Source organism: Spermophilus citellus, assembly GCF_964194105.1.
Source record: "Spermophilus citellus genome assembly, chromosome: 13".
NCBI lineage: Eukaryota > Metazoa > Chordata > Mammalia > Rodentia > Sciuridae > Spermophilus > Spermophilus citellus.
In genome coordinates this window covers 70329760-70345179 of record NC_138193.1, presented here as the reverse complement: position 1 = coordinate 70345179, position 15420 = coordinate 70329760, and the positions used below count along the sequence as shown (strand labels likewise).

General features: G+C 33.1%; 2 protein-coding genes across 8 annotated transcripts in view; one reads left to right on the top strand and one right to left on the bottom strand.

The window, feature by feature from the left end:
* Positions 1-15420, top strand: part of CFAP36 (cilia and flagella associated protein 36) — a 47842-nt gene that overhangs the window by 27647 nt on the left and 4775 nt on the right. Inside the window, exons 8-11 of one of the 5 annotated variants that reach the window (XM_081265260.1) lie at positions 1736-1875; positions 2220-2369; positions 2875-2972; positions 8332-14912. In XM_081265260.1, the coding sequence (XP_081121386.1) occupies positions 1736-1875; positions 2220-2369; positions 2875-2972; positions 8332-8386 (443 nt within the window). In that variant the 3' untranslated portion in view covers positions 8387-14912. Of the gene's footprint in view, positions 1-1735; positions 1876-2219; positions 2370-2874; positions 6585-7040; positions 7180-8331; positions 14913-15420 lie in introns of those variants that run through there. The other 4 variants (XM_081265261.1, XM_081265259.1, XM_081265263.1 and 1 more) reach the window with 4 other exon arrangements.
* PPP4R3B (protein phosphatase 4 regulatory subunit 3B) overlaps positions 6533-15420 on the bottom strand; it is a 65932-nt gene continuing 57044 nt past the window's right edge. For all 3 annotated transcript variants that reach the window (XM_081265248.1, XM_081265249.1, XM_081265250.1), the window contains 2 exons: positions 14922-15124; positions 6533-7188 (listed from right to left, as the gene is read on the bottom strand). In XM_081265248.1, the coding sequence (XP_081121374.1) occupies positions 7093-7188; positions 14922-15124 (299 nt within the window). In that variant the 3' untranslated portion in view covers positions 6533-7092. The remainder of the gene's footprint in view (positions 7189-14921; positions 15125-15420) is intronic.

Below are 15420 nucleotides of genomic sequence, written 5' to 3'. Positions count from 1 at the left end.
CTAATCACCATTAGTAAAAAAGACTTTTAACTCTATCTGCATATTATCAATTACTTGTTTAAACTCATTAATTTCTGTCATAGTTAGCTCTTTCATGGAGACTTACTTTACCATTCAAAGGCCTGTAGAGCTTTTCTTACTTCAAACTCCCTGGCACTGCAGTCATTTTACTCACTCTATGCTAGGGTTGTGGTCCTTTGTCAAGTTTCTTGCATAAAGTTCCTTTTCTGGTTTTCTACATTGGCAAGATTATTAATCATTTAGAGACATAGGTATCATGTTTCTCCATCATGTTTTTAGTTCTTTGCATCATTTAAATATCTTTGCTTGTCTCATTCTACTTTGTTTTGAAGCCCATGTACTTTAGACTGAAAATGTTTTATCTTTCTTTGAAAAGCATAACCTAATCTTTTTCTTTTTTGGGGGGTACCAGGGATTGAACTCTTGCCCACTGAGCCACATCCCCAGCCCTATTTTATATTTTTATTTAGAGACAGGGTCTCACTGAGTTGCTTACTGTCTTGCTTTTTGCTGAGGCTGGCTTTGAACTCGCAATCCTCCTGCCCTCAGCTTCCTGAGCCGCTGGGATTTATAGGCATGTGCCACCACACCTGGCAACATTACCTAATCTTATAATAAAAAATGGTTCAAATTTAGGAAAAAGAAAAAAAGAAGACTCAGAGGATCAATTAGAATGTTAATGATGTCTCTTGGAACAGTCAGCAAATACCTAAAAGTATTAAATACCTAAAAGTATTAAATACTTAAATGTGCTTCCAGTTTCTGCTTGTTTTAGAATCTTTACATTTTTCTTAATGCATTTGTAGGCTTATAGTTATCTTCACTATGTAAATACAAAGTTATTGATAATACTGGTAGCTACTGTTGTAAAGTAAAAAATCCTTTAGCTTTACAGTAATTTTCTTTAAAATTTTTTAAGTTATAGATGAACACAATACCTTTATTTTATGTATTGATTTTTACATGGTGCTGAGGATCGAACCCATTGCCTCACACTTGCTAAGCAAGTGCTCCATCACTGAGCCACAACTCCAGCCCCTATAGTAATTTTCTATAAATGTACAGTTTCTTATTTTACCTGCAAGAAAAAATTGGAAGCCAATTACATATTGAAGAATTTGTGTACTATTTATTTGGATTATGTAGCACCCTTTTGTTATATCAGAAAGTGGTTCTAATCTTTTAAACAAGGGTTATCTTTTTGTAGCTATAGTACTGTACAAACAGTAGGAGCTTGGCTAGGCGCAGTGGTGCATACCTGTAATCCTAGCGACTTGGGAGGCTAAGGCAGGAGGATCGAGTTCAAAGCCAGCCTCAGCGAAAGTGAGGCGCTAAGCAACACAGTGAGACCCTGTCTCTAAATAAAATACAAAATAGGGCTAGGGATGTGGCTCAGTGGTCGAGTGCCCCTGTGTTCAATTCCTACTACCCCCGCCCCTCCCAAAAAAACCTCTAAAAATCAGTAGGAGCTCGTTATTTGTTGAAATGTCATTATTCATAATAGAAATTGTAGTCCAAGTTTCTTAAGGATGAACAGAGACCATGTTTATTATTCTCACCAAATGCTTGGTATAGTGTAGACAATGAATACATGTTGGTTGAATAAATATGAAGAAAAATCAAGTATTATTGTAACCTCATTTTGGTGACTCTATCTTAGTTCTTAACATTTCTCTAATATTTCTAACTGGTATCATTGCCTAATTGCTGCCAGAAGTTAAAGTGCATTTTGCTAATCCGTCAGTGCAACCTTTGGCAAGAAAAGTGGAAATGATGCCTGAAACGTCCTCCCTCCCACAAAGAAGCCTGAAGATTCCTGGCTTAGAACATGCAAACATTGAAGGACCAATAGCAGTAAGTAAAAGACTACATAATTTTTTAAAGAAATATTTTTTAGACATGGATGGACCTTTGTTTTATTCATTTATTTATATATGGTGCTGAGAATCGAACCTCATACATGTGCCTCATACATGCTAGGCAAGCATTCTACCACTTGAGCCACAACTCCAACCCCACTGTATCAGTTTTTAACAACTTTGTGTTAAATGACAAAGTACTAGGAACAATGTAAACAGCCACACATAAGACTTTTCTTGTGATCTTGAACTCAAACTTCTAATTGAATCTAATTAAGTATTGTTGCCACTTGCTATGTGGATGTGAATTTATATAGTTTCTTCTGTTATTTGACCCAGAACTTGTCAGCTCTTGGAACAGAAGAGCTGCGGCAACGAGAGCACTATCTCAAGCAGAAGAGAGACAAGTTGATGTCCATGAGAAAGGATATAAGAACTAAGCAGGTCCAAAATACGGAGCAAAAAGGAAAGCCTGCGGGGGAGGTAGAGGTACGGTTAGCCTTAGTATGCTTAAATTTTATATCTAGAGGTAGAATTCTCAAAATCAGATTATGTGCAGAAGAGCCTCTAATGAATTTTGCTTATAGATTCATTCATATTAACCACCCTGCTAGTGCAACAGTGGCTACATCTTTTCTCGAAGAGTGAGTTGTGATGATTTTGTGAGGTAGAAATAACAGCAGTTTCTTTTTTTCTTTTACTTGCCTTGCTCTGAGTTCATAAGGGGTCAGTGGTCTGTCTTACCTAAGCCATCTGAAAATTTTGAAATGTCCTGTCAATATCTGAGCCACCACCTCTAAGAGACTTTAAGAGATTTTTACAAAAAGATTTAAGGAAACTACTTTATTGTCCACCCCCCGCCCCCCAAAGTCCTTAGTCTTTTGTTTTTTTGAGGCTATATGTTGGGAATTTTAGACAAATACAAATGAACCCATTTTATATTGTAGCCAATTTTTTTTCTTTCTTTTCTTTTCTCTTTTTTTTTTTTTTTAAGGAAATGACAGAGAAACCAGAAATGACAGCAGAGGAGAAACAAACACTACTAAAGAGGCGATTGCTTGCAGAGAAACTTAAAGAAGAAGTTATTAATAAGTAATAATTAAAAATTAGCAAAAGTCCAAATTTTCTTAAAAATAAATTATTAATCCTTAAACCAAGACTGTTAGTTTTAAGTAAATACCTGCTTTTCTAAATGCAAATATAAGCTCATCATAGTAAACATTTGAAGTGAAGGACAGTGCATAAGGCAGCTACTTGTACTAATTAATTTAATACAAATTTTGGGGTAATGTTTTCTCTTAGAGGGTATAGAAACTAGTTGATAGTGCGTTCATTCATTCTGACTTGGACACCTACAAGTAGGTTAAAGGGATCTCTGTTTTCCTGGAGTTTGTGAAGAATGCCCAAAGAGCAAAGTGTTAGAAAGGAAGAGTGCAAGCTGGGTGACACACACCTGTAATACCAGCTACTTGGGAGGCTCAGGCAGGATAATTGTTAGTTTGAGGCCAGCCTAGGCAACTAAGCTAGACCCTGTCTCAAAAATAAAAAGGGTAGGGATGAAGCTCAGTGCCAGAGCATCCCTGGGTTCAATCTCTAGTAGCACCAAAGATTTTTAAAAATAATAGTTTAAAAAATTAAAAAGGAATAGTGAATAGTGCTATAAAGCAGGTTGGTTAAACTTCCTTGAGCAAGTAATATTTAAGCTGATTGGAAGGGTAATTGCATGGAGGGAAGGAATAACTCAGGTCCTGCAGCAGGAAAAAAATAAAGCACACACTGAAGAACTGGAATATATATAGAATGAGTGGAGAGGGTTAGCATGTGAAATTGGAAATAGGTGGGGGATTATTCATATTATGTAGGGCCTTGAAGGGAATGTGAGGATTTTAATTTTATAATATGGAGCAATGGGAGGTTACATTATCAAAATTATTTTCATTTTTTAAAGATGCATGGTTGTTATATGTAAACTAGTGGTTGGGCTAAAATAGTTATGGGTTTACCTGGTGGGAAGCAATCCAATGAAAAGTGAAGATACCTTGGGCAGTATTAAGGCGAACTGAATATTTACCATGTACACTTGAATAAGCAGGACAACTAGGACTTGGAAAATAGAGGTGATAAATGTTAATACTCAGCCACACTTTTTTGAAAAGCTACTATGAAACAAAGGGAACAACTGCCTGAGCTTGTTGAGGGAAGTGCTACCACCTGGTGTAGGTTTTTTAAAAAAAGACCCTAGAAAAGTTTTCTGTAGTCTGTTAAAAGAAATACAGATATCTGTATGTTTTTTTGTGGTACTAGGGAAACTCAGGAGCACTTTACCAGTGACCCATAATCCCAACACTTTTTGTACTTGAGACAAGGTTTCATGAAGTTGGTGGGACTGGCCTTGAACTTGTGATCCTCCTTTCTCAGCCTCCTGAGTTGCTGGGACTGCAGATGTGTACTACTATGCCCAGCTTTGGTATCCCTTTTAAGTTTCCAATTACAGTTGGGTGATATTAAAAAAAAAAAAAAAAAAAAAAAGTAGTGCTCATTTTATTTATCGAATTTAAACTCCAAACTGCAAAAATGTATTCTACATTGGTTAACATTTTTTAATTTAAAAATATTTTTTTAGTTGGACACAATATCTTTATTTACTTTTTATGTGGTGCTGAGGATTGAACCCAGTGCCCCACAAGTGTGAGGCGGGCGCTCTACCAATGAGCTACAGCCCCAGCCCTACATTTTTATCACTAGATGGATGAAGAAACCTAGTGCTTAAAACAGAATGATTTCATGTAATTTTTAATTAAAAATAGCTTTTATATTCACTACATTTACAGATATTTTAAGAGGACCTAAGGTATACAAATGTGGGCTCTGGTTTGCTTCAATGAGTGAAAATAAGGATCTGCCTCAGGGCAGTTATTTAAGATGGCAGTGAATGTGGACTCCTATAGTTGAGCTATCAAGGTATGTTTTATTCTCATGTGGATAAGATATGTACCATGAAAACTCATCCTGTATTTCAAGAAAACATTCACATTTCTGCTATAAGGTTTCCATGATGAAGTTGATTTAAAAGTTTGAGACTCAAGTCAGTTTTTTAAAAAGGAAAATTTAAGTATTCGTAAGATACAAAGATAACTTCCTACTGGAACTTAAAAAATTGAGTCAAGAATAAATAGGGAAATATTTTAGGTTTGGGCTGCTTTTAGATTATAAGAAGGAATTTAATAAAAACTAAGAAGCTTGATAAAACTTGCTTGAGTGTTCATATGATCTTGGTTGAAAATAACCTCACTTGTCTTATGAAATTGTAAGGTTTTTATTGTATGTATACCTGTAATCAAAGTAGTAAGAATAGCTTTTTGCTGTGATCTTTGGTGCTGAGATTCTACTTGCCCAAGGCTCACTTTCTATAAGTAATCAGTGATGTTAAAAGTGCAGTTGACCTTTATTGGTTTAGGGCTTTCATTCAGACTGTTGTATGATCTAGTGGCTTATAATAAATTTATGGATGATAATTTTATTGGCTTTTAAAAAAGATAATTTAAAATGGAGTTAATTTATATTTACCATAAAACAAACACAAGCATCAATCATGGAATTACAGGGTCACATTTTAATTCCTGAATTTTACAGTTCAGCATTAATATCACCACATGTATACAAATGGTGTAAAACAAGTACAGTGGTATTTTTAATACAAAATAAACATCTGTTTTATGGAAAAACTATACTTCATATCTACACAGACAGCCCATCTTTTCCAAATAATAGCCAAAATTAAAATTAACTACAAAATCTCCAAAACAGGGGAAACTGCTTCAGTTTAAGCTATTCCAGGAAAAAATGGACCCATTAACACATTACAAAGGTGATCTAAAGACTGTAGCTGGAATTACTATTTTTAGATTTTTTTTTTTCCCAAATGCATTAAATTGTGTTTGGGGACATTTTTCTCATCTCAGCATGATCTCAGATCATAGATGAGCAAACTAACATTAAAATATTTACAGTTAACTGCTGTTCTAAAAATAAAACATTTTAACTGTTTGCCTCAATTTGTTATTTTAAATTCCTTTAGGTACATGGAATGTGCTTTTAGTCTTTTAAAAAAGCAGCTGTTTGTATTACACCCTTGTCTGCTTGTGGGAAAGTTTCCTGTACTGCATGTGACTTGACACTTAACTCCTTGGATCAAAATGGCTTCTAGATATTAAATACTACAATTCAGCACTGTTTTTTTTTTTTAAATTAGTCTTTATAAATTATGCTTTAATACTTGCCTGCAGCTCTGAAGATAAACACTTTTTACTAACAAAGCAAAAAGGGACTTCAGAATTTATCTTCTACAAAGGATTGTACTGGTAGGTTACTGAAAAACATTCTGTTCTGTCCATTTCCAAGGTTCTGAAGAGGATCATTATGGAATACTGTTTTCATGGCTACTATTATCTCAAAAGTGCTGATTTAAAAATTTTATTAACAAAACTATCCATTTTGAATGCAGCTTATTTTTGTCAAAATACATACTGAAAATTCTTGGTGTAGAAAATTTAACGTGTGCTGTAATACAGGGTGTATCTCCCTCCAACTACTCAAAAGGTTGAATTTCTGTGAAGTCTTCAAAGAAATGGTCCCAAAAGCTTGACTTCTTCTTCTTTTTTTTTTTTTTTTGATAGTTCTATTTGTTCTCCATATTTTTTTTTTTTTAAAAAGAGGCAACTGATTAAAACAATAACATGGCCAGCACCATTATACAAGTAATGTTATTGGGTTTGCAACTGAAGTTTTGTAACGTTTTTCTAGACTGGATACCCCCCAGAGCAACCCTGCATTAATATTATTTTACCAACCTTTTCCCTCCCCCAAACCTGAGACTTTCCTTGCTGAGAAACTATCTCCCAGGTTCTGGTAACTAGCCTTTTTTTTTTTTTTTAAATTAAAAAAATTTTTTTTCCATTTTTTTACAGCCTGAAAAGGCAAACCCCTTAATTACTAACAAGCAATCAAGTTCCTGGGAATCTTTTTTTTTTTTCTTTTTTCTTTTTTTTACAGAACTAAACTCTCCTAGATGATATACTGAGGATCTTCTGCTACTCCTTGTATATTTATAAGTTCAAGTGAGAAAGCTTTCTGATTCAGATTTTTCCACTCATTGAACAGTTGCAGCATTTTAGTAAGAAGACCACACGTTGGGAGTCCCCCAGTAAATATTTTATGAGCCAAGACGAGGTCTTTTCCTGGGGGATGTTTCTTCTTCTTCTTCTTCCTCTTCATCATCTGGATAATCCACTAAGCCAACCAAACTTCCCTATTGAAGAATTAAAAAAATGTTTTAAACAGGTAACTTAAAAAAAAAAACTTATTGGTACAATTATTAGTACAAATGTTTTCACTAAAAGATATTAGAAACTATTTTTCTAAATCAGACATATCTGACATTAACACATTGGAATTTAAGAAAGGAACTGCCTGAAATCATGAACATTTACTGAGTACTAATTGGTAGCATACTCAGTAATCCTCAGCTTTTCTACTATTTCTTAGATTTTTAATGAAACCTCAGAACTCAATTCAATTCAGCAAAACTTCACTGTGGGGAAATGAAGTCTGTAGTCTGTTCATGTGTGTATTTTATTACTTAGTACACACTGTTTTCATTCTGCTTTTGAAGAATAGTTTAAAAGGCTAAAGACATCACTAACCAGTAACATCACCTGGTTACTAAAAGCTAATAACTGAAAATAAGGATGAGGCAATTCAAGGTTTTGACCTTTTATGAACAACGGATTCCTTTTAAAGTCCAACTGAAGCTCTGTACTCTCCAGAAAATTGTAGCAGTGCACAGAATTGCAATTACTTTGAACTAACTCCATGAAACTTAACAAATGTTCCACAGGTTAAGAGGGCTAACTGTAAACATTATTTAGTTCAAACCCTTCAGACCTGTAGTGGATGAACAAATACAGCTGAAGTATAACTCATCCTTCATACCTAAGAATATAGGCATCTGGTGTTAACATTTTATCAGAACATAAGTAAAACATTACTGTTCATCAAAAAAGGGCTTTGAGCACCTAGAATAGTTATTATATGTCTGTGAACTAAACATATTTGTGAGAATCCTACTTCTTCTGAGCAAAGTCATAGGTGGGTCTGAAGTTCCAGTAAGCAAGAGGCAGCATATTAATACATTGATTGTAGTCTTGAGTTCAAATTGCAATGTTTTTACTATATATCTGCAGGAACCTGGGCAAATGATTTAATATCTCTATATTCAGTTTTCTTCATCTGTAAAATTTGCATAGTAGTAGTATTTAGATCTCACTGAACTAGTTGAAAATTAGATTGAAAACACAAGATATAAAGCACTTTGGCTGAGTACTTGGTATGCAGTGTTCAGTAAGTGCTCTTAGCTACCATTTATCATTATTTCTGTTATTTGGTTTCTAAGTCACACAAATTGGGAGAGAAGAAAGAAGAACTGCAGTATAAAAAGGCATCAGTGATATTCACAAAGATGACCGTGAGTTACCAATACATTTTAATTATGCTTAAGAAGATGTACCATAATGTACAAATATTTCAGTCTCAAATGGTTAACACCTAAATGATATTTTTTGGCTTAAGATTAATAAATTGTCTGAAAAGCCCACCAAAACAATTTAATTTTGAATTTTATTCATATTTCAATGCATATACATACCAAAAACATACATTTAAAAATCATGTTTACAATAAAAATAAGAATACAAAATGTGAAATGTTGGAAGTCAAAAGGCTTATATAATCCAGATGTATCCTATGAAGTTGGATAGATTCCATATTTTTAATATATACATCCAGAAATTTATTGTTTTAAAATATCAAGTTGTTAATAAGTACAGGTACCCACAATCATGTTCCACTTAAAAATACATGGTAGAAAGGTTCTGATGTTAGCACATAAATTCCATTCTATTAAAACTTTTGTATTCCATTGTATGGACTCACCCATCAAACATTTTCTGTTGATGTTTGGATTGTTTTCAAGGAGTATTCTCTTAAAAATTTCATTTTTTATAATGATTTTTCTTATTAAGTTGAAAACCATTTTTGTATGTGGAATATTATATGGATAAGATGTGAAGTTATTAAGGATTTCTGCACTATAAATTCATCTAGTTTTTTCTTAGCACTAATTTTTAAAAATCATTACATCTGTGTAATTTGAGAACTTACATTGACTATAGCTGTTGGAAGATCGATAAATGCATTTACTTTTGCCTTCTAAAACTTCACTGAAGTGAAAGAAATTTACCCTCAAAGAAATGGAAGAGGGAAAAATAGCATAGGAAAGCTAAGGAATATTTGGACAAGAAAAATCAGAGACAAGGTAACTCTTATAATAGAAACCAGAACTAAGTATCTAAAATGAGATAAAGAAATGAGAATCAAATTGATTTTTCTTAGAGAACTTCAGAAGACTCAACAGCAAAGGTACAAAAACAGTGGGGGAAAAGAGGGAAGACAAGTAAAACAGACAAACAGGTCATTGATTCTGTCCCTCTGATAGCCACGAAATCTGTGTTGGCTTCCATCACCACCATTTATAAAGAAAATAGACTCTATAGAGAAAATAACTCTATAAAGAACTTTGGGACTTCAGGCAAAGTAAAGGGCAAAGGTAAGATGCCAGGATGAAAATGGGATAAACTTAATTCTGCAAAACTGAGCAGGCACCCACCCCCCCCACTTTCTTTTTCAGGCTCAGAACACCTCGGTGAAGCTTATACTTCCCAGGTGTGGTAGACTAGCTATGCTGTAACAATTAGTTCCTACCCAAGCCATTGGAGCCATCTAAGTGGGTGGTTAAACTAAACTACCTTCCCCAAAGTACTGCTCTAAGTCCACATCATAAAAATCACCCTTTTAAAGTATACAATTCAGCAATTTTAGTAAATTACAACCATCATTACTAATGCACCATCACTACTAATTCCATCACCCTCCCCTATTCCTAAAAGTCTCAAACCGCATTAACAGTCACTTTCCAGGGTCTGTCCGAGTCTTTTTTCCCATGGATTTGTGGTGTATGGCTTTTGTGATTGGTTTACTTTGCTTGTTTTCGAAGTTTATATTGTAGCATATATCAGCACATCATTCCTCTTCATATCTGAATAATAACCATTATTTGGATATACCACATTTTATTAAACTAGTCATTAGCATAGCAGATGGACACTTTTTGGCTATTCTGAATAATGCTGCTATTAACATTCATGTACATGTTTCAGTTTTCTTGAATATATACTGGGATGTGGAATTGCTGGAATCACATGGTTAACTTGTGTGTTTAATTTTCTGGGGAACTACCAGACTGTACTCTGAAGCTGCTGCATTTTTACCTCCCATCAGCAAGTGGGTCACAATTTCTTTGCAACCTTGCCAACACTGCTTTTGTCCATTTTTTGTTAAAATTACAATCATCCTAATGGGTGTGAAGTGGTACTTTATTGTAGTTTTGTATTTCCTTAGCAGGCTAATAATGCTAAATATTTATGTATTTTCTTTGGAGAAATGTCTATTCAAATACTTGTTCATTTCAAAACTGGGTTGTTACATTGAGGTATTGGGTACCAATTCCTTATATGATTTGCAATATTTTCTCCCATTTTGTAGGTTGTCTTCACTTTATAGTAGTATCCTCTGAAAAACATTAGTTTTTAATTTTGATGAAATTCAATTTATTTATTTTTTCTTTTTATTTCATATCTAAGATATCCCTGCCTAATCCAAAGTCATGAACATTTACACCTGTGTTTTTCCTCAGGGTTTTATGTTTTTAACTCCTATGTTTAGTTCTTTATTCATTTTGAGTTGTTTTGTACATGGTGTGAGTTAGGGATCCACTGTAACTTTTTTGCATGTGGATATCCAGTTTATAACATCATTTGTTGATCCTTTCTTCTACTGAATTGACAACTTGTTAAATCTTTTTCTTTTTTGTTTCTGAGACAAGGTCTTGCTATGTTGCCCAGGTTGGCTTCACGCTCCTGGACTCAAGCAAGTCTCCTGCCTCAGCCTCCCAAGTAGCTGGGACTATAGACTTATGCTACGGTATCCGGTTACTTATATGAAGCACCAAAAATGTAAGGAAAATATCAAATACAAAACAAAGGAACCATTAACAAAACAAAAGTTAAAAAAGGAATCAAGACAAATTATGAAGAGACAATGTAATTTTTTTCTGAAACAAACCATCATCTAAGTAAATTATCACTAGAGGAATTGAAGTATGCAAGTACGCTTCAACATCCAGTAATTAGAGAACAACAGTATTTAGTATGTATAATATATAATAACATTAATGATATAAATAACTCAGTATTAATAAATCTGAAATGGAATTCAGGAATCATCCTTCACTGAAGGAAATAAAGAAGATATATCTTACTAACACATGATTTGAAATATTTTCAAAAAATCAAAGCGATAGTTTTTATATTTCCCTTTTGATATTAACAACTTTTATCTCACCTAACTGCCTTGATCAATACACCAGAACAACAGCAGTGTTAGTGGCATTTTGTCATGTTCCGGATTAAGTGGGAATACTTCTGGTATTTCCTATGTACAAAACTAGCTTTTAGTAATGGAAGTATATATCAGGTTAAGAAATTATCCATTTATTCCTATTTTACATTTGGAATAATTATCAGAATTATAAACACATTCTATGTAGAAAAATACATGTATGTGAAATGATGACTGTAGGTCACATTCACTAATCACATTAAGAAGCTACTAAGTTTTTTCCTCAGAGAATATGTATATAACAAAGTGCTTTGTGTCTTTATAGCATTCAAATCTTTAAAAAGTATCTTTAAAAAAATTTTTATTAGGGGAGCTGGTGCTATAGGTCAGTGGTAAAGCCCTTGCCTTGCATGTGTCTACAGCTAAAAAAAATTTCATTAGGACCTAAAGTCTTGCCCATCTTCAACTGTATCAATTGACACTGGTGGTGAAATAGCTAAACTAAAGGCCACTGGGATAAAGAACCTGACATCTTTAAGGAATGTGGCCACAGTTTTTCAAGAGTATTGTGAACAAATTAAATTAGTGCTTTAGTTCTATGAACTCCTATCTTATTTAATTTCAAAATTTTGTGAAAATCTAGTGTAATGGGGCAATTAACGTGTTTTAAGAACAATCACTGTTTTTATCCCAAAAGACACAGATTATATTTTATAATCTGTTGTTAGTGACAAAGGGTTGGAAAACACATTTGTGCTTGCACTTAATTGAAAAAATTGTCTGGAAGGATAAGGAAATATCACCAAAAAAAGGGGGACAGGAAAACACAGAAATGATTAGTAGGACAAATCCAGAAGACTCCATCCAAATAATAACTTATAGTGAAACAGCAGAAAATGTTCCAAAATAGAAGGACATGACTGTTCAATGGAAGAATGACTGTTAAATTTTCAAATGTAGGGCTAAAATCCTAAATGCTTTCATGAAGAAAATAAAGTCACACAAAAAGTATGAGGAATAAGAATGTCTTTAAAAACTCTGGACAGCAATAGCTTCAATTTTTTTTTTTTAGAAAAATTATTGCCAATCTGGTTTTGCATTCAGTTAAATTGTTAATAAGAAAGAGTTTAAAATAGAAGATATACTCCATCAAAATGAGACAGGAAATCAAGAAAAAAACAGAGACATAGGATTTGGGAAACAAATAATATGACAAGACAGGAGAGAAGCAAAAATAAAGTCTTAGAGTAAAGGCAAAAAAAGGAAGCCTCAAGACAATGGCTGTGTAGCAAGTTTTGAGAGCACAGAATGAAAGATTTCAAGAGAAAAATGCACGAAAATAACCTAAGAAAAGTCCTTCAGAATTAGCAATGGACACATAACTATTTTAACAAAAGAAAAGGCAGTACTGATGTTTACTCTAGAAAAAGTGAAAATTTATAAAGACTAACACTACAGAAGAATATAAAATAAACAATATTTATGTTGTCTTCATTATCACAAACTTATCAAACACTTTTTAAAAAATTACGATAAAGAGAGAAATAAAGCGCAGATGCTGTAAGGAGTATTCAAATGTGAAGATAAGAAAGCTAAATATTCATTCCATAATAAGGAATTAATAAATTATGTCTGAACTTGATAAACAACACAGCAGCAATAACATATTACTTACAAAAGTAAAAACAGCTATTAAGAATATAAAGCGCCAGCTGCTGTGGTGCACAGCAAGTTGGGAGGCTGAGGCTGGAGGATCACAAGTTCAAAAAGCTAGCTCAGCAACTCAGTGAGGGCTTGCTTCAAAATAAAAAATAACAAAGGGAAGGGGATGTGGCTCAGTGTTTGAAAGCCCCAGGGGTTCAATTCCTAGTACCAAAAAAAAAAAAAAAAAAAAAAAAAATTATATATATATATATATATTTTTTTTTTGCAGAAACATAGTACTGATTTTTTAAAAAAATATAAATGTGACCAGTATTTGACTTTTGAAAATAAGTACATGTTTTATGTTGATTTTAAAAAAGAAAGTGCTAAGCAGTAATCTAAGCACGATACATTTACTAAATAATTTAAATTTCTTAACAAGCCTTATAAAGCAAGTGCTGATATATCGCCATATAAAATCAGATAACTAAGGCCTGGAGAAATAAATAACTTATTCAAGGTCAAATAGCTAGAAAGAAGCAGAGCCAAGATTTGAACCACACAGTAAAATTCCATGGCAGATATTCTTAATGTCTTGATATACTAATATCAATATATTCGATATACTTACTGAAGAGTGAAAATTTTAAGAATTTCTAGTTAAAAAAACCAGAATGTTTCAAACAGAATCTCATTGAAAATGCTACTTATGTTATATTTAATCAAAAGCCTACCTCAATACAATACTGAATGATTCATTAAATTATGTGCATGTACAAACATGGTATAATAATTATGTGTAACTACAATGCACCAATAAAAAAAGTTATTCTACATTTCTGCTAAATAGTAAACTCAAAGTATATTTCCTGTTCAAAACAAGATGTATTCCTTCAGTTAAGTTATGTACTACTATAATATTTTCCTTGTTTTGTCTATCTATCTATCTATCTATCTATCTATCTATCTATACACACACACACTAACTGATGTCCTATATTCTAATGCATTTTAATTTTTAAGTCACTCTTTTTTTTGTGAAAGAATGGTTTCACGAATTGAAAAAATCTAAATAAACAATAGAATAAAAGTTTGATATAAAATTTAAATTTGTTTATAAAAAAAATAAGCAATGGGAAGTACATTTGCTGTGAGAATTACAGATATATTCTTAACCAAAGATTCATTTACATTAAGAAAAATATAAACCAATTTTTAAACAGCACTATGAACAGACAACACACATAGGAGAGAATTCAACCTTACTACTATAATAAGTGACACATAATTGGAAAAGAGATATTACATACTCTACCTAACTGGAAAAGATTAAGAATAGTTATAACAACACTGACAAAGCTGCAGTGATTCAGGCACACCCACATACTGCTGATGGGAAAATAAACTGATACAGACCTTTGGAGATGAATTTGACAATATGTGTGAAAACATTCTAGTACTTTAACTATTCAATAAAATAATGTAAAATACAACAACTAGTAGTCAAATCAGTGAAATATCAGAATCAACTTAGTACTAAAAAAAAAACAATTAGGTATGGGGAGGGATGGGGAAGGATGCTTACATATATTATGATATAGCTAAATAAAATGAGATTCTACAGTCAAAAACATTTTAATAACACAACATTCTTATAATAAACAGAAGCAGACACACAATGTGTTTATAGGAGTATTTCAATTTTGTGTTAGATAAACTCAGATCTGAAGAAAAGTAAATAAATATTAACTATCATGTTCTGATGGTTTAACTTCTTTCCTCTTTGAAACTGCTCTGATTTTACAAATTTTCTTCAGTAACCATGAAACAATTTTACAGATGGAAAAGGCAAAGTTTGTTTTTGTGTAGTGCTAATTCACATACCTTGGTGGCTGTTACTGACGTAGTCAAGTTTGTAGTTTTGGAAGAAGACCCATTAGAACTTGCTGGTGGTGTCTGAGCCACAACAGATTTACTGTTTGTACTGTTTGTTCCATTAGCAGCACTCGAAGAGTGGGAGAAAGTAAATTTGAAGCCACCAGAAGATGTCCTTTTGGGAAGGTTTTCCTTATCTTCACTTTCTTTTGCTAAAAGCAAAAGTAAAAATTTGAGCCTATATCAATAAATAATGCTAAATCAAATCATTTGAAAATAACAATTAAAACATCAAAATAAAACACCGCCTTTGCTTTCTAAGAGGATAGCATGTATATGGTGATATCTGTATAACCTGGAGTCCCAGAAATCTAATTTTGTGAACATCAGAGCATTAAGAATCATATAAGAGGGCTGGGGATGTGGCTCAAGAGGTAGCGCGTTCGCCTGGCATGTGCGGGGAGCTGGGTTCGATCCTGAGCACCACATAAAAATAAAATAAAGACGT